The 24,305-nt window shown below is 58.2% G+C and overlaps 1 protein-coding gene across 14 annotated transcripts in view; it reads left to right on the forward strand.

Moving 5' to 3' along the window:
- PIP5K1C (phosphatidylinositol-4-phosphate 5-kinase type 1 gamma) overlaps positions 1 to 24,305 on the forward strand; it is a 62,676-nt gene that overhangs the window by 7,215 nt on the left and 31,156 nt on the right. For 4 of the 14 annotated variants that reach the window (XR_013358357.1, XR_013358358.1, XM_077860482.1 and 1 more), the window contains exons 1-2: positions 4,467 to 4,595; positions 5,227 to 5,350. The exons of 1 other annotated variant lie outside the window; for it this stretch is intronic. Coding sequence is in view for 8 of the 13 variants with exons in the window: in XM_077860482.1 (XP_077716608.1) it covers positions 5,242 to 5,350 (109 nt within the window). In the remaining 5 variants the exon portion in view is untranslated. Of the gene's footprint in view, positions 1 to 4,406; positions 4,596 to 5,226; positions 5,351 to 13,518; positions 13,696 to 21,120; positions 21,185 to 23,343; positions 23,537 to 24,305 lie in introns of those variants that run through there. 9 more of the 14 variants (XM_077860481.1, XM_077860489.1, XM_077860488.1 and 6 more) reach the window with 7 other exon arrangements.

The raw sequence follows: 24,305 nt of genomic DNA on the forward strand, positions 1-24,305 counted from the left end.
CCGCCCCGCTCACAACGCTTCCCTTGCCGTGAGTCCCTGGCATCACCACGGGACTGGAAGGAACAGGTGGGCCATGGACGCACCTGGTGGCTCCCCTTCCCTCGGCTCCCCTGCATCTGAGCCTGGCTAGCTCTGTCGGGGGGGTGGACATGCCCCCCGCAGATCACCGCTCGGCTGGCTCCCGCCCGCGGAACACATCTGAGCGCAAATTCTGCTCCTCAGCCACTGCCGCCCCTGCGTGGATTCCTGTGCCGGGACTGGCCAACCATTTCCCTGCTGGGCAGCTGTGGGCAAGTCACCGAGTGTCCTCAGTTTCCTCACCTGAAAAATGGGAAAAGCACCAGCCCCTACGTTCTGGGGCTATTTGAGAAGTTGGATAAACGGATGAAAATGTCTGTAAAGTGCTCATAGGACCATGCTGGGTCCGCACCTTCTAGCCACGATGATCCGTCCTCAGGTGCCGGTAGGTGTAAGGCACACGCTGGATGTGGGGGGCTCAGCGTGCAAAAGAGAACGTAAAATACCTCGTTATTTTGAATACTGATTCCGTGTTGGAACAGTAACAGTAACAGTTTCAGATGTTTTGGGTTAGATTAAATTTAATCGTTAAAAGTAATCTTCCCTGTTCATTTTTCACTCTTCGAGATGTGGTTACTAAAAACTTTAAGATGACGTTACAGCTTTCCATTTAAATTGGCACGCGTGACAGTTCTATGTCCCCATGGCCTGGAACAGTGCCCGGTACACAGTAGGTGCTCAGTGAAGACTTGTGGCATGAATGAATGAATGAATGAATGAATGAATGAATGATGGAGGGAAGCGCGGAGTCCCTATCTGGAGAACCTGGAGCTGGCGGTAACAGCCACCAGGGGGCGCTAGAAACCAGATAACCGGCCTCAGCCCTGGAACCTCAGTTTTCCGGCCTGTAAAATGGGAACACGACGGGATGAGGTAGGAGGCTCAGAAGCTGCGACCTCCGCCCGGATCCCCGCCCCTCCCCTCCATTCCCTAACCATGCTCTCCTGCCTCCCACAACACCAGTTTGTTTTTTGTTTGGTGTGTGTGTGTGTGTGTTTTCCCCCAGTAATGCATGCACCCTAAAGAGTCATCATTTAGGTTTGCTAAACTTAGCAGTGCCACTGCCACCCCACAGTTCCTCCCTTCCCAGAGGCACCCCTCCTTGAGCGTCTTTTAACTGATTATTTGGACATTCACTTCCGCATATCTAAGTAAGACCTGTCTTGCCACTTTTTTTTTTTTCGATGTTAGTATTGACTTCCCTCCAGGAGACTTTCAGAATCAACCTGGAAGTTGATTTTTTTTTAAAGATTTGATTTATTTATTCATGATAGTCACAGAGAGAGACAGAGAGGCAGAGACACAGGCAGAGGGAGAAGCAGGCTCCATGCACCAGGAGCCCGACGTGGGACTCAATCCCAGGTCTCCAGGATCGCGCCCCGGGCCAAAGGCAGGCGCCAAACCGCTGCGACACCCAGGGATCCCGATTTTTTTTTAATTTGGTTCTTTTTCAAGATCCTTATCATTGACCCAGCCCCCAACCCTTCTCCAGTTGTCTGAGCCAGTGGTTTTCAAACCCAGGCATCTGAATTGCCTGGAGTTCAGGTGAGGAGGAGGTGGGGCGGAGGGTGTTCCCCGAAACCCAGATTACAGGTCCCACCCACTCATGGAGTGTTTGATAGAGGAAGTCTGAGGCTGCCCAAGAATCTGCATTTCTAACCAGCTCCCAGGTGATGCTGAGGCTGCTGCTGTTGGTCCAAGGACCAGGCTTCGAGGACCATCCCTCTAATCTTCCTTCAAAATGGATTTAAAATGAGGGGTGCCCGGCTGGCTCAGTCAGTGGAGGATGAGGGACGTGTGAGTTTGAGCCCCATGCGGGGTGTAGAGATGACTTAAAGAAACAAAATCTTAACAAAACACCAGATTCAAGATGATTCAGGAGATCTATCCATGGTGTGTATTCAAAGAGTTCTTCCTGGAGGCTTTATGTTACGTTGTTTTATTTTTTATTTTTTTAAATTTTTATTTATTTATGATAGTCAGAGAGAGAGAGAAAGAGAGAGAGAGAGAGAGAGGCAGAGACACAGGCAGAGGGAGAAGCAGGCTCCATGCACCGGGAGCCCAACGTGGGATTCGATCCCGGGTCTCCAGGATTGCGTCCTGGGCCAAAGGCAGGCGCCAAATCACTGTGCCACCCAGGGATCCCTGTTACGTTGTTTTAAATGATAAAATGCACACAACAGGGATCCCTGGGTGGCGCAGCGGTTTGGTGCCTGCCTTTGGCCCAGGGCGCGATCCTGGAGACCCGGGATCGAGTCCCACGTCGGGCTCCCGGTGCATGGAGCCTGCTTCTCCCTCTGCCTGTGTCTCTGCCTCTCTCTCTCTCTCTGTGTGACTATCATTAAAAAAAAAATATGCACACAACATAAAATTTCCCACTCTCGCCATTTTTAAGTGTACAACTAAGTAGCATCAAGCACACTCATCGTTCTCCAGAACCTTCTAACTCCCCACATGGAGACCCCGTCCCCAGGAAGCACTGACCCCGGCCCCCGGTCCCACCCCTGGCTCTCACCACCTCCTCTCTGTCTCTGTGGACGGGCCTTCTCTGGGGACCTCCTGGGAGTGGGGTCCTACAGGAAGTGTCCTTCTGGGTCTGGGTCCCCTCCCTGAGCCCGGTGTCCTCGGGGCCCATCCATGTGGGGGCAGGTGTCAGGGTCCCTTCCTTCCTAAGACTGGAGAACATTCCAGTGTGTGGATGGGCCACATTTTGTTTATCCTTCATGCTTTGATTCCCTTAAGTCTTTGGACTCCGATCTGGGTTGGCTCTCTTCTGACAGAGGGCACAGCTAAGCTGGGGGTTCCTTTTGCCACATCCTGAGTCCTATTATCCATCCCTTTCCTTTCTTGATTTGCCTCCTTGTTTTGATGGAAAACATTTCAGAAACATCTTTCTAACCTCTGGGTTTGACTGTGACCTGCTCCATCTTCCCAATCCCCATCATCCCATTGCCAAGCACCCCAGAGTCCAGTCTCCCACTTCCTTGCCAGGACCCCAGACTGTGCTGAAGGGCCACGTCTCCAGAGTCAGACAGGCCTGGGTGAAAATATCCTAGGCTGTCCCTCACCGGCTGGGTACTCAGACTCCCCCACTCACCCCCCAACAGAAATCATTAGTCACGAACGAAACTAATAATACCAACATTTATTACTCCCTGAATCATGGCCTCAGAATTAGTAACCTAGACATGTCATCAATAAATTCACCATTAAGGGGATCCCTGGGTGGCTCAGCAGTTTGGTGACTGCCTTTGGCCCGGGGCGTGATCCTGGAGTCCAGGCATCGAGTCCCACGTCGGGCTCCCGGCATGGAGTCTGCTTCTCCCTCTGCCTGTGTCTCTGCCTCTCTCTCTCTCTCTCTCTCTCTCTGTCTATCATAAACAAATCTTTAAAAAAATTCACCATTAAACTTTAATGACACAAACACAGTGAGTCCTAATACAGTATGTAAACACACTGATTCACAGCATCCTTATTTATGATTTCCAGCAGGTGGCTTCAGCTCTCTGAGCTCCTGTTTCCTTCCTTCCTTCCTTCCTTCCTTCCTTCCTTCCTTCCTTCCTTCCTTCCTTCCTTCCTTCCTTCCTTCCTTTCTTTTTTTCCTGTTTTCTTTGTGTGTGTAAAATGGGAATGATAAGAGTCCCAATCTGGTTGATCAATACTTTCAAATATTTATTTTCTTCTAGGTGTTATGCTCCATATTAGGTACCGGGAACGTATTAGTAGTTTAAAAAAAAAAAAAAAAAAGGCAAACAAGAAATAGGTCCCTAACTTACAACGGGATTGTACTCAGAGGCTTTAGCATCTAGCCTGATATTTAATTGCATCGTTATTTGTAACTTCGCATTACATCATACATAGTGTTATATATTATATACGTCTGCGACGCTTTAACATTATCTCTGTTGTCAAAATTATATACTTTTGTCTGGCGGTATTAATTTGCCTGTACCTTCCTACCGCGTCATTTATATGCCGTGCACGTTAACACAGATCCTGTTTATTTTTACTTATTGCGTCATTTGTTGCGTCATCATAGCTGCTCCTGACGACAAAGCGCAGAAGTTGTCATCCGCGATGCGATGCTGACAGCGCTCCGCTCCTCGTAGGCAGCGCTTGGGTCTGTGACCCGCGCGGGTTATCCCGGCTCTAACCTTAGGGACGCGCGCGGCGCCGCCCTTCCACCCCCCGGGCGCTTGGGGGCGCTCGAGGCGCGGGGACGCACGCAGGCCCGCCCCGAGCCCCTGCCGGCGGCGCATGTGCTGTGCGCAGGCGCACGCAGGCCCCGCCCCCGGCCCGCCCCGGCCCCGCCCCCGGCCCCCTCCCTCCGCCCTCCAGCCGGCGGCGGTTGTTGTTCGGCGGCGGCGGCCGCAGCTCGGGTGCAGCCTCGGCCGCCCGCCCGCCGGCCGGTCCGCGCGCGGCCATGGAGCTGGAGGTGCCGGACGAGGCGGAGAGCGCCGAGGCGGAGGCCGTGACCTCGGAGGCGTCCTGGACCACGGAGAGCGGCGCGGCGGCAGGTAGCGGGGCCGGACCTCCTCCCTCCGCGCTCCCCGATGGGCCCGCCCGCCTCCCCCCGCCGCGGCCCAGTGGACCCGCCCGAGCGCCGGAGGGGCGCCGGGACCGCCGCGGGGAGGCCGGAACGTTCCACTCGGGGGCGCTCCCGGGGGGGGATGGGGCGCCCCTCGCCGGGGCTCGCGGGGCCGCCGCCCTGCCCGGGGGCTCCCGGGGCGCGTGCGGGGCCGGTTCGGGAGCAGCCCCCGTCCGAGGCGTGCAGGGAACCGGGGTCCGCACCTCGGGGCGGGCGGGGGTGCACGCGGAGGGTGGGCGCGCTGCCTCCCGCCGAGGGCGCCCGGGGTCGCATCCCACCCAGTCTGGTTGGCGGGGGCCGCGCCTGCCCGGTGAGCGGGGCCGGGGCGCTGACAGCCCCCCTCCCTGGGCCTCCCGCAGCACAACCGTGGGCACATCCTCTGCTGAGCGGTGCGCCGAAGGCCAGGAGCTGCCACGGGGGAGGCGGGGGGTCTTTGAGGCCATCTGGGTCAGCCTCCTGGCTGCCTCATTCCTCCTCATTTGGGAGTCCCCCAAACCCCAGTTTCTAGTGCACTGGCCACTCATTGCCGTTCTGGGCCTCGGTTTCCCTGCTTGCAACAGGAGGGGGCTGAGGACATGACATCTGGACGGCTCTGCAGGCAGGTGGAGCAGAAACAGGCGGCCCCCCTCACCCCACAGCCTTCTCCCTGGACGCTGGAGGGGGCTGCCTCCTCCAGAACAGCAGGTGTGCAGAGCGAGGTGGCCCGGCCCAGCCCCGGAGGCTCCCGGCCAGCCGTGTCCGGGGCACTCGCAGAGCCCAGCTGCTGCCCAGAGGGATGGCCCCTTGTCCCCCAAGGTTCCTTCTGGGTCACATTCTCAAGCTTCCAAACAGAAGTTTCCGGATCTGCAGGATCCTCCGCTCTCCTCGGGCAGCCCTCGCCAGCAGAGGCCCTGCAGACACCCACATGGGCATCCGTCCTCCTTCTCCCCCAGGCCTCCTGAAGCTTCCTTGGCAGGCAGGGCGGGATGTGCTGTGTGGCTGGGGCGGGGGGAGGGGGGCTGGGCGAAATGTCTGGGGAGAGAGCGCCAGGGCCAGCGAGCGAGCTTCCCCCAGGCTCTGGAAGGCTCCCGCCGCTTCTGTCCCTACTGCCATCTGGAAGTGCTTGGTAGATGACCCGCTTCCCTTCCACCATCCGGTTGCCGGTTGCCTCGCCCTTGTTCTTGGCCGGGCCCGGTGCCCTGGCCTGGCTGGCCCTAGACGTGGTTCGGGCACCCAGCCGTGCTCCTTTATCAGACCCCTGGCCCGCACGATCAGCCCTCCGACCTGGGCTGCTCAGAGACAGATCAGCCCACGACCCAGTGATCACAAGGAAGCCACAGAGCTAACATTTATTTTATCAGGGGCTCAGTGAGCCACACGGGGGGCAGATAGAGCCCCAGGCCCCAGCGGTGGCGGGGTGGCGGGTTTAAGCAAGGGGACGTGGGAGATAAGGGACCGGCCCTGACTGCCCATCACCAAGATCCGCAGAAATCTGACTCCCCCAGCAAATCATTTACTTCACTAACTTTAAAATGCAGAGCTACCGCTCCCTTTCCAAACTCATTTCTCCTGGTGTAAGTCCTCATTTGGGTAATAACTGTCCACACTTTTCCTACTGCTCCTAGAAATGTAGAAATCCATAAACACGTCTGCTTATTTTTTGCCAAAATGGTTCCATGCCGCACCAGGGGTTCTCCGCCTCGGCACTATTGACATTTTTGGCTGGAAAATTCTTTGTTTTGGAAGTACCGTCCTGGGCACCATAGGGTGTTGGGCAGCATCCCGGCCCCGCCCTTTCAGTGACAGAAACATCTCCCCTGAGTCGTGATGACCATAAATGCCCCCAGATACCTCCGGTGTCCCCTGGAGACACCGTCAGCCCGGGTGAGAACCATCGTACTGTATCTTTTATTCCATAACTTGGCTTGCTTTTTATCTGCATTTATCTTGCAATTTATCTGAATTTTTCTCCCATGTTGATATCAGTTTCTTTCTTCAGAGAGAGAGAGAGAATATGGTGCCGTGGTTAAGAGGGTGCAAACCCTGGTCGAGTGCTGTGTGACCTTGAAGGGCAAATGCCTTGACTTCTCGCTGGGCCTCAGTAGTCCCGTCTGTTAAGTGGGGTGATGTGTGTCCTGCCTGGGGCTGGCCATGAGCCTTACTGAGTTAGCATGCGTCAGCCTGTTGACAGTGTTTCATGAACATTCGACACAGGCTGTTCTAGGCACCAGCCATTACTGGTTCAACCAGCCTCCTACCGAGGACCATTTTAATGGACCTACCGGAGTCCACCTTTTAATGTTTCGAGAGATGCTATGGTAAACATCTCTGATCGTGGCCCTTGACTGTGGCCCTTTACCTTCTAGCAGTTGAAGCCCCTGCTTGGGACTGGCTGGGTGGTGGCGAGCAGATTGAACGTCAGTATCTGATGCCCACTGACTTTCTAGAAAGGTCTGGCAGGGGCCAGATTTCCGCCATAGTGGTGCCAGCTCCGAATGTTACCCGCTCCTTGATTTTGGCCAGTGAGGTGGAGGTGAAATGGTATCGTGGTGTTTAGAATCCGGTTACTTTAAATGCCCTGCTCCTTGCTCCCGAGCCTGGCCCAGGAAGGGCCGGAGGGGGGTCGGATATGTTCACGGGGCCGACTGTTAGGACCTGTGGGTTTTTGGCCTGAGCTGCGATCTGGTTTTCGGAGCCATTTCCCTCCTGTCCTTCGTGCTTGCATGATGTCACAGAACAGTTGGCTTCGTTCTCGGCACCCCCCCAGCCCCCTCCCACATCTAATCTGGTGGCAGATTATGCTGGTTTTGTCTTCACAATGGACCCAGAGTCTGCCTCCTTCTTCCCCCATCTCTGCCCCACCTGGTCTAGCCCTGTCAAGCATCGCTGGCCTGGTCCCCTGTCCCTGCTGTGCTCCCTACAGCTCATTCCAGAAGGCTCCCATTAAAAACTGACTTAGGGGGCGCCTGGGTGGCTCAGTGGTTGACCATCTGTCTCGGGCTCAGGCTGTGACCCCGGGGTCCTGGGATCGAGTCCTGCATCAGGCTCCCCGCAAGGAGCCTGCTTCTCCCTCTGCCTGTGTCTTTGCCTCCCTGTGTGTGTCTCTCATAAATAATTAAAATCTTTAAAAAAAGAAAAAAAACAGACTTAGGTTCCACCCTCCTCTGCCCACCGCCCTCCAGGGCACCCACCTACCTGGGATAAAAACCCAAGTCCTCCCCAAGGCCCATGAGGGCCTTCGCCACCTACCTGCCTCCCCTCCTCCCTCTCTCCCCCTCCCCCTCTCACCCACTCTGGTCCAGCCACGTGGGCCCCTTTGCTGTTCCTCCATCACACTAGGTGTGGTCCTGCCTCAGGGCCTTTGCACATATGCCCTCTGTCTAGAATGTTTGTCATTTCTGTGTTGTTTGCTTCCTTAGCTCTTTCAAGTTTTTGCTCAAATAGCTCCTTGTCAGTGAGGCCTCCCCCAGCATTGGAAGGAGGCCTGAAGGAGAGAAAAGAAGATGGCACAGCCCCGGCAAAGGCCTGTGTGCTTGAAAACCAGCAGGAGCCCACGGGGCTGGGGTGGGGCATTGTCACCGGAGGCCTCCTCTGTAGTTGTGGGCGCATGGTCCCTCACCCCCTGCTGCCAGTCATCTGTGTGCTTCGGAGGCAGAAATCTCCCAGATGGAATTGTGCCCTGGGTGCTTCTTGGCAACGTGACGCTTTTGCCTCTGCCAGTTTCGTCCCCTCCATGGAGAGGCCTTGGCAGCTAGACTGCTTGGTCCACATCCTGCATGCGTCCTCCACCAGCCAGGGGCCCCCACCTCAGGGTGTCCACCTGGGAAATGGGTGCGACGGCTGCACGTTTCTCATGGGGCTGGGTCAGGCCGGTGGCCCCTACGGCCTTAGTGCCCTGGGCCCTTAGCTGGCCCCGGGTGGGTGCTGGGCTCCTCCCTCCTCCGGTCAAGGGCCGCGTGCTGGACCTGCTGCCTGCAGAGCCTGGCGCGGGGTGGGGTCTGCCATCAGGCTCGGGGTTCCTGGGGACACCCAGTTGCTTCTTCGTCTTTGAACAAGGCCCCTTAAACATCAGGCACCCACAGAGGGCCAGCTGGGCCGGTGCAGTGACCCGGAGGCTCCCTTGTGCTCTCGACACACAGGCAGGCAGGGTCGGGGCTCAGCCACTGGGCCATGGGGTCAAGCCCCTCCAGCACCAGTTTTCATCAGTAGTTTTATTCACACACAGCTGCACCCACCCACTCACGTGTGGCCTGAGAAGACTTTTTGCTCGTAGACTTCATGGCCTGCAATGTCAGGCATACTCACGGTCTTGTGCTTTACGGAAAGTGGAAAGTGTTTGTTGTCCCCTGGGTGAGAGCAGGCTGGTCAGTAGTGAGCGTGCAGAGGAAAAAGAAGCCAGTGTCGGGGCGACTGCCAGTGTGGGGCCAGCTGCAGTGGGGTGGTTGGGGAGGGGTGGCCTAAGTGAGAAGTGCAGCCACGGGTCAAGTGTTCTGGGCAGAGGGGTTAGCCCGTGCAAAGGCCCTGAGGTAGGCATGAGCTTGAGTCATTTGATCCATGGGAACAAAATTGGTGTTGTGGGTGGCTCTGAAACGGGCAGGGCCAGTCATGTGGGGTTGTGGGGTGGGGGTGGGGGGCCTGGCCCAGCTTCCTAGGGCAGGTACCAGGTGAGCTGTGCTGAGCGGTGCTGGGGGCCTGGATGGAGGCTGAGGGAGCCGAAGAACCCACAAGGGATTGGCCCCTGCCTTGGAGCTGGTGGGGGGCCTTGGGGAGAGCCTGGGGAGGAGCAAGTTGTTGCAGGCTGGTGCTGATGTGGGAGGGGCACGCAGGGTCTTGGCCTGGGTCCGGCCCCCCTTGCCCCCCGGACGCTGTGCCTCTGAGCCAGTGCAGTTGCTGCTCCCCATGTCAACTCCTTTCAAGATGAGGGCAGTGGGGTCCTGGGGATTCGGGAGGCAGGAACGGGGGGGGGGGGGGGAGGCCTGCAGCCCCTGGGTGGCGCTCACCAAATGACAGATTCGTGATGTCAGCATTCAGAGCTGGGGAGGCCCGGGCTCCAGGGGGGTCTCGGGCTCCCGGGCCTTCCTGTCTGCACCGCCTGCTGCTGTAGCTGAGCCACGTGTCGCCACTCGTGACAAGGCAGGTTGAGACCCCACTGAGGATTGCCTGCCGCTGCCAGCTGGACAGGGGGGCCTGGAGCTGTGGGCTGCCCCGTGTGGGGATTATGGGCCCGGGGGATTAGCCACGGGGCCCTGCACCTGCTTTACCAGCCGGCCACCCTGACAGGCTTGGGGTCCAGCCCGAGGGGCCCCGCGAGCTTGAGTCCGTGTGAAGGCGTCTTGGGGACTTAGCCTGGCTTTTGGTTGGAAGAAGCAACCCCCAAAACGGTGACAGTTTTGTCACAGTTGCTTTTTGTCTCTTGTTTACACCGTACACACGTTTCTTGGCCTTTATTCCCCTGGAAGCTTTAAGGAAGTGGGGTGAGCCTCGGGTATTCGTGTATGAAGGACGCCCCGAGGTGCACTTGGGCCAGTCCCCTCCTCATTGCTCACCCCTGTTCCCACATTTAATAACTCACGTCTCACAACTCTCTGTATCTTCTGGGAACTGGGCGGTTGTAACTTTCCCATATTCATTCGGGGTCTTTTTCTTATTGATTGGTGGAAGCTCTTTATATATCGTGAACAGTGTTCATTTTTGTTCTTTTTAATTTATGCACAGGTATGAGTGGTCTTTTCTCATCTCTTATGATGATAAATAATGTCAGGCAGATATCTTTGTATTTACGTGGCCAAACTTATCAATCTCTACTCTTACGGTTTCTCGGTTTGGTGTCGTGGACAGAAGAGTTCCCTGTTCTGAGGTTATAATTTTTCTAGAGCCTCTGTAGTTTCACTTAAAAAAAAAAAACAACACATTTAAAATCTTGCTATATTTGGAACTCATCCCTACACAAGGTGTAAGAGAGTCTACTGTTCCGTGTTTTTCCAGGTGGTTCGGGGTTGTCCCAACTCTACTTTCTGGATAAGCTGCTTTTCCTCCCTGATTTGAGATGCCACCTTTATCACATACCAGATTCGTGCACGTGGCTGCTCTATTTCTGGACTTTCTATTCTGTCCCACTCATCCGCCTGGTTCTTGCAGCAGGCGAGTCTGTAACGACGAGTAATAACATGTTTCCTTTAAAAAAGCAACAATCAGACCTGTGGTCAGGGGAGAGGGAAGATTCCTGTCTCGCCCTCTGCTTCCAGGAGAGATAACCGTCATCCCAGGTGGTTTTCTGTGTCCGTACATTTTCTTTTTTAACTTCCTGTTTTGAAAATTCTCAAGCCTGCAGAAAAAGTTGCAGGAATACTGCAGCAAACACCCATAGGCCTTTAGCTGAGATTCGCCAGCTGCTCACACTTCACCACGTTACGTTATCTTTTTACCAAATGGGTATTATCACGCACGCGCACGCGTGCGTGTGTGAGGGAGACAGAGAGATGCTGCGGGCCACTTGAGAGTCGGCTGCGGACTTGATGCCCCTTTGGCCCTGATACACCCAGGTGGCCGGTTTTCCTCATTTGCGTCGGTTCTGTCCTGTAAGGTCGGCGCGAACACCGAGTCCGTGGATACGGAAGCAGGGCTCCCGCGGGCGCACAGGGTGAGGTCCCTGCAAGCCTCTGCTCACAGTTTCATCGTGGAAGCTTGTGTCACGTGTGTTTCTGCTCAGAGCCTCTCTGTAAGGTATGTGTGGTCGATTCACTAAGGCTGAGGGCCTGGCCCGCGGCGCTGGAGCTCATGCGTGGGGGAGGCTTGTCCACACGGGTGTTTTCCCTTTCTTTTTTTTTTTTTTTAAGATTTTTATTTATTCATTCATGAAAGACAGAGAGAGAGAGAGAGAGAGAGAGAGAGAGGCAGAGACACAGGCAGAGGGAGAAGGGAGCCCGACGTGGGATTCGATCCTGGGTCTCCCGGATCAGGCCCTGGGCTGAAGGCGGCGCTGAACCGCTGAGCCACCCGGGCTGCCCACGAGTGTTTTCCTTCTGAGGGCCTGTCACACACGGTCTTCTGCGCCCGCGGGCCCCAGAGCACTGCGGCTCTACGCTTGGGGGCCACTTTATTTCTTTCAGAGGGAGAGCACAAGCAGGGGGAGCTGCCGGGGCTGGGGGGACTGGGGGGAAGCAGGGAGCCCGACACCACACGGGGCTCCACCTCTGGACCCTTCGATCATGACCTCAGCCGAAGGCAGACGCTTGGGGGCCGTTTTAACCTGTGAAAATCACCAACAAAAAGCACAAAAATTCAAGACACGTCACTCATTAGGCCGTGGAAAGTGTCTGTGGTCCATGAGGTGAACCATGAAGGCAGAGTGACCTCAGCTGGACACGGGTGGGAGGTGACAGATTTCTCACTACCCTGCGTGTCTGCAGGTGACGGTGAAAGGCTCGCGGGTGTTGATTTGGCCAGTGGGTGGATCGGCTGGTACAGGCCCGCGAATAACGAGCTGCTGCGGATCCTAAAATCAGAGACGTTCTCGTCCCTAAGTGTGGGGTCAAGTCGCCCCCGAGGTCACCACTGATCCGATGCACGGTCAGGATTCCCAGGATATCAGTTAGTCCAAAACTGTCCCTCAGGGCTGCGACTGTCTCCTCGCCAGGATGGGGTCCAGGATCACACTCTGTGGACCCGACCCCCAGGCCTTCCGCCCGCCGCTCGCTCAGCGCTGGTCCCCTAGCCTGCTTCTTCAGGAAGCCGCCAGATTCTCTCAAGCTTCAGGCCCTGGACTCTGTGGGGAGGCCCGTGCTGGCCTGGACCTGTGTGTGGCCGTGTTGGTGGCAAGACTGGTGAAAGTTCTGGAATCCTCTTTCTTGAATGCTGGGGGGTTCTGGAAAAGTGACCACTGGCCTGAGGCCTGCGGAGTTCTGGACCCATGGCCACCCTCCCCCATCCTTTGCAAGGCTTCCTGTTTATTGCTCTGGAAACGCATTCACTTTGTGCAGTGAGATTCAGGTGGGGGAGCAGAAGGGGATGGACAGATCTGGGGGGGGTGTGGGGGGAGAGGCTCGGCTGCTGGTCGGGGCTCTGCCCCCCCAGGCTGCTCCCTGCCCCCATTCTCGGCTCCTCCAGTTGCTCCCTCCCCTCCAGCCACACCAAACCCATCCTGTTCTTTGCTCAAAAGCATCCCATCCTGTTCCCCCAGGACCTTTGCACGTGCTCTCTCCCCCTTAGGATGCCTTCACCCTCCCCGCTGTCACTAGGCGTCATGTGCTCGGGCTTCATCCACGGGTACCATGTGTGGACACCTCGCTCTTCTTCGTTCCATACTGGGGATGGAGCGGGTCCTGTGTATCCATTCATCTGTTGATGCAACTGGGTCGTTTCTGCTGTTTTGCCAATAACGGGTGGTGTGCTGTGCATCTGCGTGGGCAGGTTGTCGTGTGGGCGGACACCCGGCTGCGGAGTTGCTGGGTCGCGTGGAAAGTCTGGGTTTAACCTTGTGAACAACCTCCAGACTCCCCCACCGCAGCTGCCCCCCTTCCCATCCCACCCGCCATGCATGAGGCCTCGGATCCCCCGTCCTGGACGGTACTTGCTCCCGGGTGTCAGCTCAGCTCTGGCTGTTCTGGGGGGTGAGGTGCCCCCCCCGGGGGCCTGCATCCCGCTGACGACGTGGAGTCCTCTTCATGGGTTCGTCTTCCGTGGGGACGTGTCTGTTCAGAGCCTTTGCTCGTTCTTCCCTTGGGTGGTTTTTCTTTCTATTGTTGAATCCTAAGCGTCCTTTGTGTGTCGTAGAGACCGGTCCCTTCCCAGGCCTGTGATCCACAAATATTTTCTCCTGTTGTGTAGGCAAACATTTTGTAACAAATATTTTATTTATTTATTTACTTTTCAAGTGTGCTTCATGCTCAAGAGCCGGCCACCAAGAGTCAAGAGTCGTACACTTCACCGAGCCCGCCGGGCGCCGCCCCCGAAGCGCAAATGTTTCTCATTTTGAGGAAGTCCAGTCTATTTTGCCTCGGTTGCTTGTGCTTCGTTGTCACGTGCAAGAAGCCACGGCCGGACCCGACGTGGTAAAGGCTCGGCCGTGTTTTCCTCTGTTCGTTACATCGGTTTCGAGTCCCGCTGTGCTGGGGGTCTGTCCTGTGTGTGGTGTGGGATGGGGCCCCGCTCCGTCCTCCACGCAGGGAGGTCCTGTCGTCCCGGCGTGGGGATTGCACCCCCCCCCGCCCCACCGAGGGGTCGTGGTGCCCGGTGGATCTCAGCGGGCTGCAAGTGTGCACATGGACGCCTGGATCCTCACTGATGCATTCTGGACCATTCCACGATGTCCCTGCCTCTGTGGGGACCACCTGGCCTGGATTACTGTGGCTTTGTCATCAGTTAGGAAATGAGGAAATGGGAGAGGCGCCTGGGCGGCTCAGTTGGTGACGCGTCTGACTCAGTTTCAGCTCCGGTCGTGATCTTGGGGTCCCGGCATTGAGCCCCACATCGGGCTCCGCGCTCAGTGGGGAGGCGGCTTGAGATCCTCCTCCCTCTGCCCCTCCTCCCACTCGCTCTGTTTCTCTCCAAAACAAATAAATCTGTAAAAAAGAAAAAAAATGGGGAACTGGGAATCTTCCACTGTGTTCTGCAGTTTACACTTTAACACATTAGGTTTGGCTTTGTCCTTGTGGGTGCAGCTCAGGGCCCCCCGGGGTCTTCTGAAGCCCATGTGATATCCCATTGTGCACAGGCCGGGCACTCCTGCTTGCTCATCAGCCCTAAGCGCTTACTGTATGCTGGGCCTGGAGGGAAGCCCAGAAGGAAGGAACACAGGAAGAGGCCCGCACCAGCCTTTGCCCCTGTGACCGGATTCCCACCCTGTCCCGCGCTCCTGAGCAGCACGGGCGGCAGGGATGGTCACTTGACCGCTAGACACTCTCAGACACAGTCATGCCCCAGGGCCTTTGCACTGGCTCTTCCTTCTGCCAGGGAGGCTCTGCTGGCTATAGTGTGGCTAGTGCTTCGGCGTCTCCTTTCCTCTGTGTGCTTGCGGCTCACGCTGGAGCCCGATTGCCCAGAATCACACTCATCTGTTCCCACTTTTTCCTGGGGCACCTCAGGCCAGTGGCCTGGCTGGCCTCTTGGAGCCTTGGCTTCCACGTCATTAAGTGTAGGTAGCAGCAGACCCACCGCCTAGGGCTGCTGGAGGATGTGGTGAATTCACACGCAAGGGTGTCCCACGCTGCCGGCCCCACGTTCAGGCTCAGCAAACGTCAGCTCCTTGGTGCTGTGTCCGCGGCCCTGCTGCTCTCTAGCCGGTGCTGGAGCGTCAGGCAGGAGAGGCCCAGTGGTTAGAGACACAAAGCAGGCTGTGCCCCAAGCCTCCTGCTCCCCTGTCTGCCTCCTGAGCCAGGCTTTTCATGCCCCGGCCCCCAGGCCTTGTCGTGACTCCCCGTGTGCCTCCCTGCGTCACCACCAGGCAGGAGGGAGCAGATACTGTGTGGGTGGCCCTGCCGAGCAGCTCCCTGAGCTGTGGCCATGAAGCACAATGTGCTTGCTGCCCTCAGGAGGCTTCTGGCCTCTAAGAGAGCAGCCAGTGGGACTGCAGGAGCAAGGAGGAGCTTTGAACTGATCAGGGGTAGGGGTTATGATGGGGCAAGTGGGGTGGGGAGCAGTCTTCAGCCAGGTGTGCAGGGAGGGCCTCTCTCTGGGGAGGAGACTTTGATCCAGGCCTGAATGGTGAGATGGGGAAGAGCATCCCAGAGAAGTGTGTGCAAAGGCCCTGGGGCAGGACTGCCTGGCACATGTGAGGACAGTGAGGAAGCCATGTGGCAGGAGCATGGGGGGCAGAGAGCCAGCCTTGTGGGCATCCCCCAGCCTGCCATCCTCATCTGTACTCGGGGGCCATGTGGAAACCCTGCGTGTATCAGGTAGCTGTTGCTGTGAAACAAATTACCCCAAATGTAGTGGCTTTAGACAGTGGCACGTGTTTATTATCTCATGATGTCTGTGTGTCCGGAACCCGAGGGCGGCCGAGCTGCGTGGTTCCACAGGGTCTCAGAGCAGCTTGCAGTCAAGCCTCCTGCCTCACCTGAAGGTTTGACTGCGGCTGGAGGAGCCACTCCCCACCTACTCCATTGCATGCCTGGTGGCAGGTGGCCTTGGTTCCCGGCATGGCAGCCACTCGTCCACCCGGGAACATGACGGTGTCTGGCTTGAGCCCTACCCCGTCGACCACACCCACCGGCCACTGCAGGAGGACGCGGGGGCCCGGCCCACCGGAGGCTGTCCTGGAGGCTGGCCACCCGCGCGGGCTTCGGAGGGTGGGGCCGTGCTGGCCCTTGGCTCGCGGGGTGGGGCAGCCAGCGCGTGCCTGTTGCGGAGGGACCCTCAAGGTGAAAGGCTCCCGTGGTGATCCTGGGGCCCGGCGGGCGTCGGGGGCCTGGTTCGGGCCCGGCTCGCCACCCATGCTGGCCCCGGGATTCTGGAGGCCCGGAGCTGCCCTGATGGGGAGGCCGGCCCACCTGGGGCTTACCGCGTGCCGAGGCAATGTCCACCTGGAGCCTGACCGGCGCGCACCTGCGGGCGTGACGAGCCCCGGGCCGGGGGCCTCTGCCGGCAGCCCCGCTTGCGTCCTCAGCGCTCTTGGCATTTCAGAATTCAGGCGCGGTGTTGCAGCCCAGCCCTGGCTTCCGGGGAGTAAAAATATATCTGGGAGGAAAACTGGGCCAAGGAACCTCACACGTTGGTCCTGAGACAGCGCGTGATGTTCTGCGGGGCACCTGCCGGGGCGGGGCTCCCTCCCTCCCCGCCCGTCCTGCCCTTCCGTCTCCAGGTCAGCCTCGTCCCCGGACCGTCCCGGCTGGGTCCAGCGTTGGCCACCTGGCGTCCCCCGAGGAGCCCCGACCCCCCACCCGAGGCAGGGCGCCGCTGGCTGCAGGGCCGCGTGGGGACCCTACCCTGGGACTTCAGAGCCGACAGTCAGCGCCTGCCTGGGGGCCCTGCCGGGAGGGCCGCGGCGCTGACAGCGGGGGAGCCAGTCCTGGGGCCCCAGGAGCCCGGGGGGAGGCTCCTCGCACCTGCCCTCTTCCGTCGGTCGGGGCTTGGCGAGCTTCCGGGCAGGGCCGGTGGGCCCGGGGCGAGCGTCCCGTTCTCCCGTCGAAGCGCAAAAGCCGCTGTAGGGATCCCGAAATGGGTGCACGTGGCTCTGTGTCCATTAAACTTCATTTATAAAACAGCGTGTGGGATTGTTCCGCAGGGCGCAGTTTGCTGGTCCGGGTTATATTAACAACAGCCCCTCTCCCCGTCTCTCTCCCTCTCTCCCTCTCCCTCTCTCTCTCTCTCTCTCTTTCTCTTTCAAATTAAATCTTACGGAGGCACAGGGGCCCTGGGTGGCTCAGTCAGTGGAATGTCCACCTCTTAGCTTCTGCTCAGGTCATGATCTCAGGGTTGTGGGATCGAGCCCGTGTCGGGTTCTGTGCTCAGGAGGGGTCTGTGTGAGATTCTCTGTCCCTCCCCTCATGCTCGCTCTCTTCTCTAAAATAAAGAAATGAAATCTTTGAAACCTGTATATCTCTTGGTGCACCCCGGGTGGCTCAGATAGTTAAGCGTCTGCCCTCAGCTCAGGTCATGATCCCTGGGTCCTGGGATCGAGTCCCACGTCAGGCTCCCGGCTCAGCGGGGGAGTCTGCTTCTCCCTCCCTCTGTGCCTCTCCCCTGCTCGTGGTCTCTCTCTTTCTCTCTCTCTCTCTGCATCTCTCTGTATCTTTCTGTCTCAATAAATAAAGTTGTTAAAAAGAATGTCCCTCTGTTGTCCCAGCAGTGTGAGGTAGGCGTCTGACTGAACGCAAAGCCACCTAATCCCCCTTCTTTGAGCCCGTTTCACCCTCTGAAGAAGAGGGGTGAGAGGCATACCCAGGACAGGCCCGGTGGGAAGCCCTTCATCAGATGTCCAGCTCGGGGAACACGTGAGAGCTGCATTCCCCCTGCCCTTCCCTTCCCCTGAGGGTCCCGCGGTGCTTGCCCTCAGCTGCCTCCACGCAGCCCTCCAGGGTTTCTCTGCCATGTGCACTGAGGCTAGCTCTGTGCCTGAGGGCTGGTAGGGGGGTCAGTGAGGGAGGCAGGGAGAAGCGACCTGTCCTGAGGAGCTGTCCTTGGAGCCAGGAGAGCCCTGAAGGTGGTGTCGTGCTGTGGGTTCCAGAGGGAAGCTGCAAGGAGAGGCTAGAACCCTGAACCCCCAGGCCCCAGGATGGGCCCCGGGGAGGCATTCACCAAGCAGAGGGGATGTGGGGAGGAGATGCGGCTGCTGCATGGCCCAGGGCCCACAGCGCGAAGGAACCTGAGCAGACAGCAGACCACAGGCTGGCGGGTGCATGGGCGCGGGCGGGTGACTACTGGGTGCTGGGTCTGGAGGGTGAGCCTGGGGTGTCCAGGTTCTTGAAAGACGAGCAGTCGCCCTCTGTCCCTGTGACGGTGACGGTGTGGGTGACACCGCGTGCCGAGAGCTTGGCAGGAGGTCGCACGGGCTCAGAGCGCGGCACCAGGTCCAGTACTAGGCCCAGCAGGGGCTCTGTGCTCGAGCCCCGTAGACAGGGTGGTGGGGGTCACACAGTGACCAGATGGGTGCAGGACGCGGGCTCGCGCGAGGGAGCACATTTAGGGGCAGCAGGTCAGCCCGGGGGGTCAGGGAAAGCCACCGGAGGGCTTTGGGAGGAAGCTTCCGGTCACGCGTCAGGACAGGCCAGCTGGGGCTGCCTTGAGCAAAGCTGAGAGCCAGCCCTCGTGAGAGGTCACCAGTGAGTCCAGCTCTGCTGCCTTGAACTGGCCTGGACGTCTGAGCCTCAGTCTTCCCGGCTGTAAGGTGGGTCCGGTGACAGTTGCCTGCAGGAGTGTTTGTTAGGAGGTTGGAGAAGCTGCTTCCGGGGCCCAGCCCAGCGCTGGGGAAGGTGTGCGCGCTGTAGCTTTTTACTACGGGGAACTGCAAGCCAGACAGAAGCACACAGGATGGTACAAATATGTTTTTATCGTAACATTTTTTTAAAGATTTTATTTATTTATTCATAGAGACCGGGAGAGAGAGAGAGGCAGAGACACAGGCAGAGGGAGAAGCGGCTGCGTGCAGGGGGAGCTGGACGCGGGTCTCTGGGATCACGCCCTGGACTGAAGGCGGCGCCAAACCGCTGAGTCATCCGGGCTGCCCTATCGTAACATCTTTTTTAAAGATGTATTTATTTATCTGACAGAGAGGTAGAGCCAGAGCGCACAGAGGGAGAGGGAGAAGCAGGCGCCCCCTGAGCAGAGGGCCCGACGCGGGGCTCGATCCCAGGACCCCGGGGTCATGACCTGAGCCTCCCAGGACCCCGGGGTCATGACCTGAGCCTCCCAGGCACCCCCCTAAAGTGTTTTAAATACCTGGAGAATACTGACACCTCGTCCTTCCCACTCCCACCCCCATGGCAGCCCCAGAGTCTGTCTCCAGCACTGTGGACACAGAGCCGGGTTGTTCTGGGGGGGACGTCCCGGGCACTGGGGAGGCTGAGCAGCCTCTGGACCAGGAGCCCCCCAGGTGGGGCAGGACCGGCCTGGGTGAGAGCCACCTATATGTCACTCCCCTCTGCCCTGGTCACCGTCCCTGCCTCCCCGGGGTCCCTCTGGTCTTTAACAGGACATATTTGACGACCCCTGACTTAAGGGATAAACAAGACGAGATCTGTTTAACCTGGGGGTGTCCCTTATATTACACCTTGTTTCTTTTTTTTTTTTTTTTAATTTTTATTTATTTATGATAGTCACAGAGAGAGAGAGAGAGCGAGGCAGAGACATAGGCAGAGGGAGAAGCAGGCTCCATGCACCGGCAGCCCGACGTGGGATTCGATCCCGGGTCTCCAGGATCGCGCCCTGGGCCAAAGGCAGGCGCCAAACCGCTGTGCCACCCAGGGATCCCTACACCTTGTTTCAAATCCGTTTGTCACTCAGCATCATGTTTAGGCCGTGCCCCTCCCTCCATAGCCCTTCATCCCCACGGCAGGGCCCAGCGAGCAGGAAATGCTCCCCAGTCTGGAACGAGCAAGTGAGGAAGTAAAGGAAAGAAACAGACTGTTCTCTGGGTAGTTGATTGTTAAGGAAGATTCCTAATTCCTGACCTGACCCCATTCAGTGTTGCAGGGGCTCCGAGTGATGCAGGCACACCTGTGGGGGGAGGCGCATCCAAGAGGGGGAGGACAGCTGGATTAATCCCCAGGCCCTGGTTGGAGACTTGCCCTGTCTTCTGAAGTTCTAGGCTGTTCTAGGCTGTCCTGCTGCTGCTGAGGCCCCGTGTGGTTGCCCAGCGCCCACGCGGTATGTTCTCCTTGGCGTGAGGGGACTGAGTGGGATGCGTTTCCCACGTGCCCTGGGGGCCAGCCCAACCGGGTTTTGGACAGTGTGGGGTGGGGGGTGCTAACCACAGTGTCTGTGTATCCAGTCCTGACAGGGACGTTGATCGAGCACCTGTGATGCCCTTCAGGCACTGTCCTGCGTGTGTGCCCCGCCCTGAGCATCTGGCCACATCCAGGTGTCCCGCCTCTGCTGTCCACCCTACCCAGTCCCTGGCATCGTGTCCTCCCTGGTGCTCCCCTCTCACAGCCGGGCTGTCCTCCCTCCAGGGTGCTTCCCAGATCCAGGCCCACCTGTCCGTCCCAGCGTCCCCCGCCCAGCCCCACGGGACCTGTGGCCGCCGCGCTCTGACCGTGTGCCAGGATTGGGCTAGGCCGTGGGGAAGTAATGTCAGCAAGACAGTCCTGGTCCCTGCTCCATTGGTAAGGAGCAAGGCGGCCGAGCAATTAGCTCCAGACAGCGAGGTGTGTCATGAATTAATCAAGCAGGCATGGTCGGGGGTGGGAAGGACAGTCCCTCCAGCAGGCGATATTCAAGGGAGACCTGGGTGGTGGAGGACAGACAGCAGCCAGGCATGTGGAGATGGATAGTGCATTCTGGCAGAGGGCGCGGTGAGTGCAAAGGCCCTGAGGTGGGAATGTGCCTTCTTGAAGGTCTGCTGGGTGAACGTGCAGAGGCACGGAGCCTCGCACACGGTGCTCCGTAACAACTGCTGCTTCCCTTGTGATTGCTCACATTTCCTTGGGCAGAATCAACTCAAAAAAACGTGCTTCTCCTAAGCTTGAAAACACCTGGCGGTGAAAGTCAAACTCCACCTTTAACCCAGAGGGAAAAGATCGCATCAGGAAAATTTTCAGCCGGGCAGAAAAGTTGAAAGGATGGGACAGTGGACGCGCACTGCGTACCACTTGGGTCCTACCATTGGCATTTTGCTGTGCTTGCTTCGCGCCTCTCCCCACTTACCTCCCTCCATCCCCCCCTTCCGTCCACCTGTCCCCCCCGTATCCCCTCCCCGCTCTGGGGCCTTGGTGCCCCTGGGGGACGGGGAACCTTCCCAGGGTCCGCTTATTGTACATCTGACAGGTAAAAGTTAACCGAAGCGTGAAACCTGGGAGAGGCGGCCGGATAAAGAGCAGGTGGTGGGAGCAAGGGGCAGAAGCTCCCAGAGCCGCCTCCTCAGCACACGTGCGGTGCAGGCCTCGGGTGAGTTGCCGGCCACCTGCTCTGCTCTGTTTAGTTCTAGCAGTCGGCCGCTTGGTTCTCTGGGATTCCTAAAATTTTGCCTTTCCTTCTGGTCTCTGTTCCTTTTTTTTTTTTCTTGTCATACTGCAGTGGCCAGCTCTCGGCTCTCGGCTGCACTCCTCTGGCGGTGGACGCTGCGTGTTTGCTGTGGGCTTTCGCTTTATGGTGTTTTTTCAAGTAAAGGCAGTTCTTACCCCTGTCCGGCCCCCATTTTCTGTTTGTTTCTCTGGTTTCTAATAGTTTTGGATGTGAAATCTGTTGAATTTTGTTCAATGCCTATCTGGATTCTGAGATGTAATCCTTAGGTTTTTCACTTTCGACCTGGGTGAATTTCTTCAAACCCTTTCCCTGCCTTCCCTGTAAAATGTTGGTACCAGAACGAGACCATTAAGTCAGGTGGCATCTGTCCCAGGAGCTCACAGGCACCCTCTGGCCTCCCTGCCTGGGGCAGCGTGACCTGGGCCACTCCTTCTCTCACGTTGCAGCACCACCTGCCAGAAAGACTAGAGTCCAGAGAACATTCTGGATGGTGGGTATCGTTGGGCAGTGGTTATGCAACTAAGGGATTCATTTTTGAGATGCGTTCATATGCCATAAAATTCACCCCATTGGGGCACCTCGGTGGCTCAGTCTGTTGAACATCCAACTCTTGGTTTTGGTTCAGGTTGTGATCTCAGGGTCATGGGATCGAGCTCCGTATGGGGCTCCATGCTCAGTGGGGAGTCAGCTTGCAGTTCTGACTCCCCCTCTGCTCCTCCCCTGCTCATGGTCATTCTCGCTGTCTTTTTCTGTCTAAAATAAATAGTCTTGGGATGCCTGGGCGGCTCAGGTCCTGATCCCAGGATCCAGGATCGAGTCCCCATCGGGCTCCCCACATGGAGCCTGCTTCTTCCTTTGCCTGTGTCTCTGCCTCTCTCTCTGTGTCTCTCACAAATAAATAAAAACTTTAAAAAAATTAAAATAGTCTTTAAAAAACCCTCTAAAGTGTACAATTCATTGGGTTTTACTACATTCGCCTGTTGTGCCACTGTTACCACTGTCTAGTTCGAGAACATTCCATCACCCCGAAGGAAACCCAGTCCCCATTAGTGACCACTTCCCGTCCCCCTCCCCCCGACCCCCAGGAGCCCCCTCCCTGTCCATGGAAGAGCCCATCCTGGACGTGTCACACATGGACTCACGCTGTGGGGCCTCATATGTCTGGTTACCCCGCACCCCCAAGGGTCGTGGGCTCGGGGGTCCGTCTGCAGGGCAGCGCGTGTCAGCACTTCATCCTTTGTATGACTTAATCATCTACCATTTGAATATTTTTAACGCTGTCTTGAATGTAAGGAATTTTAATTGGATACAAGACTTAAAATTCTATTTCCCTTCTGTCTCCCCGAAGTCCCTGGTAATAGGTCATTGTATTCCTTTTAGAAACACTCTCCACGTGCACGTATAATACCAGCCCCAGTCCGCTGATGCTGCGTAACAAACCACCCCAGAGCTTAGTGCCGAGAACACCTGCGTGTTTGCTCGTGATTCTGTCCCCAGCTTCAGCGGGGCGGTTCCTCCGCGGCCTCACCTGGGGTCAGCCACGCAGCCACGCTCAGCAGGTGGCACGAAATCCAGCCCTCAGCTGGGGGCCGCCTGCCTGTCCCCACGGGCTCTCCGGTCTCTGGCAGAGACCCCGCCATGGACCTTGGGGCGCAGGGTTCCTGGGGGCGGGTCAGAAGCCGCCAGCACTGCCGCGCCCTCCGGCTTCTGGGGTCACCCTCTGCTGCTCAGAGCATCACGTGGATGCAAAGACCTGGCCCCGTTCCCTCCGCCACGGGAGACTTTCTTCCACTTCTCGAGTGGGGCTTGTGAGCGTCTGGGCGGCCGAGCCTGACCGAGGTGAGGGTGGGCGCTGCCCCCAGAGGCTGCCGGGCTCCCCCAGGCTCCTCGCCGGCGGCCCGCAGGGGCCAGATCATTCTAGCTAATGAGGGAAGTGTGTGCGGCCGGGCCTCCGCGCCACTTCCTGGCTCCTCGTGGCTGCTGGCCCGGCCTGCCTTGTCCCCGTGCTTTCTTGTTTGTTCTGAGTCACGGGGACCCGGCACCCGTCCTGGGCACCCGGCAGTCCTGCTCTGGGAAGCGGCCCCGCCCTGGCGCCTGGCCTCTGCGCAGAGCTGCCGGGCCTCGTGCCCCTCTGCGGCCCCTGTCCAGTGGGGACCCGCCCTCGGAGAGCGCTGGAGGTGTCTGTCAGGGGAGACCCGGTCTCCCCGTAGTGGGGGAGACATCGCACAGAGGCGCCAGGTGCTGCTGAGTCCCTGGGAGACTGAGCAGGCGGAGGTGAGGAGTGACCTCAGAGGGGCTGTTTGGGGTGAGGTGGTTGGGGGACACCTCACAGCGGGGGACGTTTGAGCCAGGTCTTGGATGACGCAAGGGAACAAACCCCTCAAGTGTCTTGGGAGTGGTGTCTCAGGTGGGGAGGGGCCCCAACCTGTGCAAAGGCCCTGGGGCAGGACCCAAGAGAGGAGGGGAGGACAGGGAGGGGACGGAGCAGGTCGTGCAGGGCCCTGGGGACCCAGGGAGGCCTTGGACTTGTCCTGTCTCCCCCCTCCCCTGCGGGCAGAGGAGGGCGGGACCTGACCCAGGTGCTCACAGGCGCCCTCTGGGGACCGTCGCGGGGAGGACGGACGGGGGTGAGGGCAGGAGCCTGGGATGGGGTGGAGGGGACCGTGCTCAGGTGATGGCTGAGAGGGTCAGGGACGGGGGCAGGTTTTGGACGGATTGTAAGGGTACAGGTGGCTGATGGGAAGGCTCATGTCTGGTCCTGGGGCCCCGCAGTCCTCAGTTTCCACGTGAAGCAAACGTGGAGAAGCGGCTCTTGCTGAAGCTCATGTGTGTGCGGAGGGGAGAGGAACGGTTGTCAGTCGGCAAACGTTAGTAGGTGCCTGCTAAGGGCAGGGCCAGCCCTGAGGGAGGAGGACCCCAGCTCCTGCGGGGAGGACGGATGTTGACGTCATTGTCGCCCGGAGGGACAGGACAGGGTCTGCAGGGAGGAGCAGCGGTTCCTGAGTGGAGAAGGCGGCAGGCGTGGGAGCAGCGTGTACTGAGG

Source organism: Canis aureus, chromosome 19 (assembly GCF_053574225.1).
Source record: "Canis aureus isolate CA01 chromosome 19, VMU_Caureus_v.1.0, whole genome shotgun sequence".
NCBI lineage: Eukaryota > Metazoa > Chordata > Mammalia > Carnivora > Canidae > Canis > Canis aureus.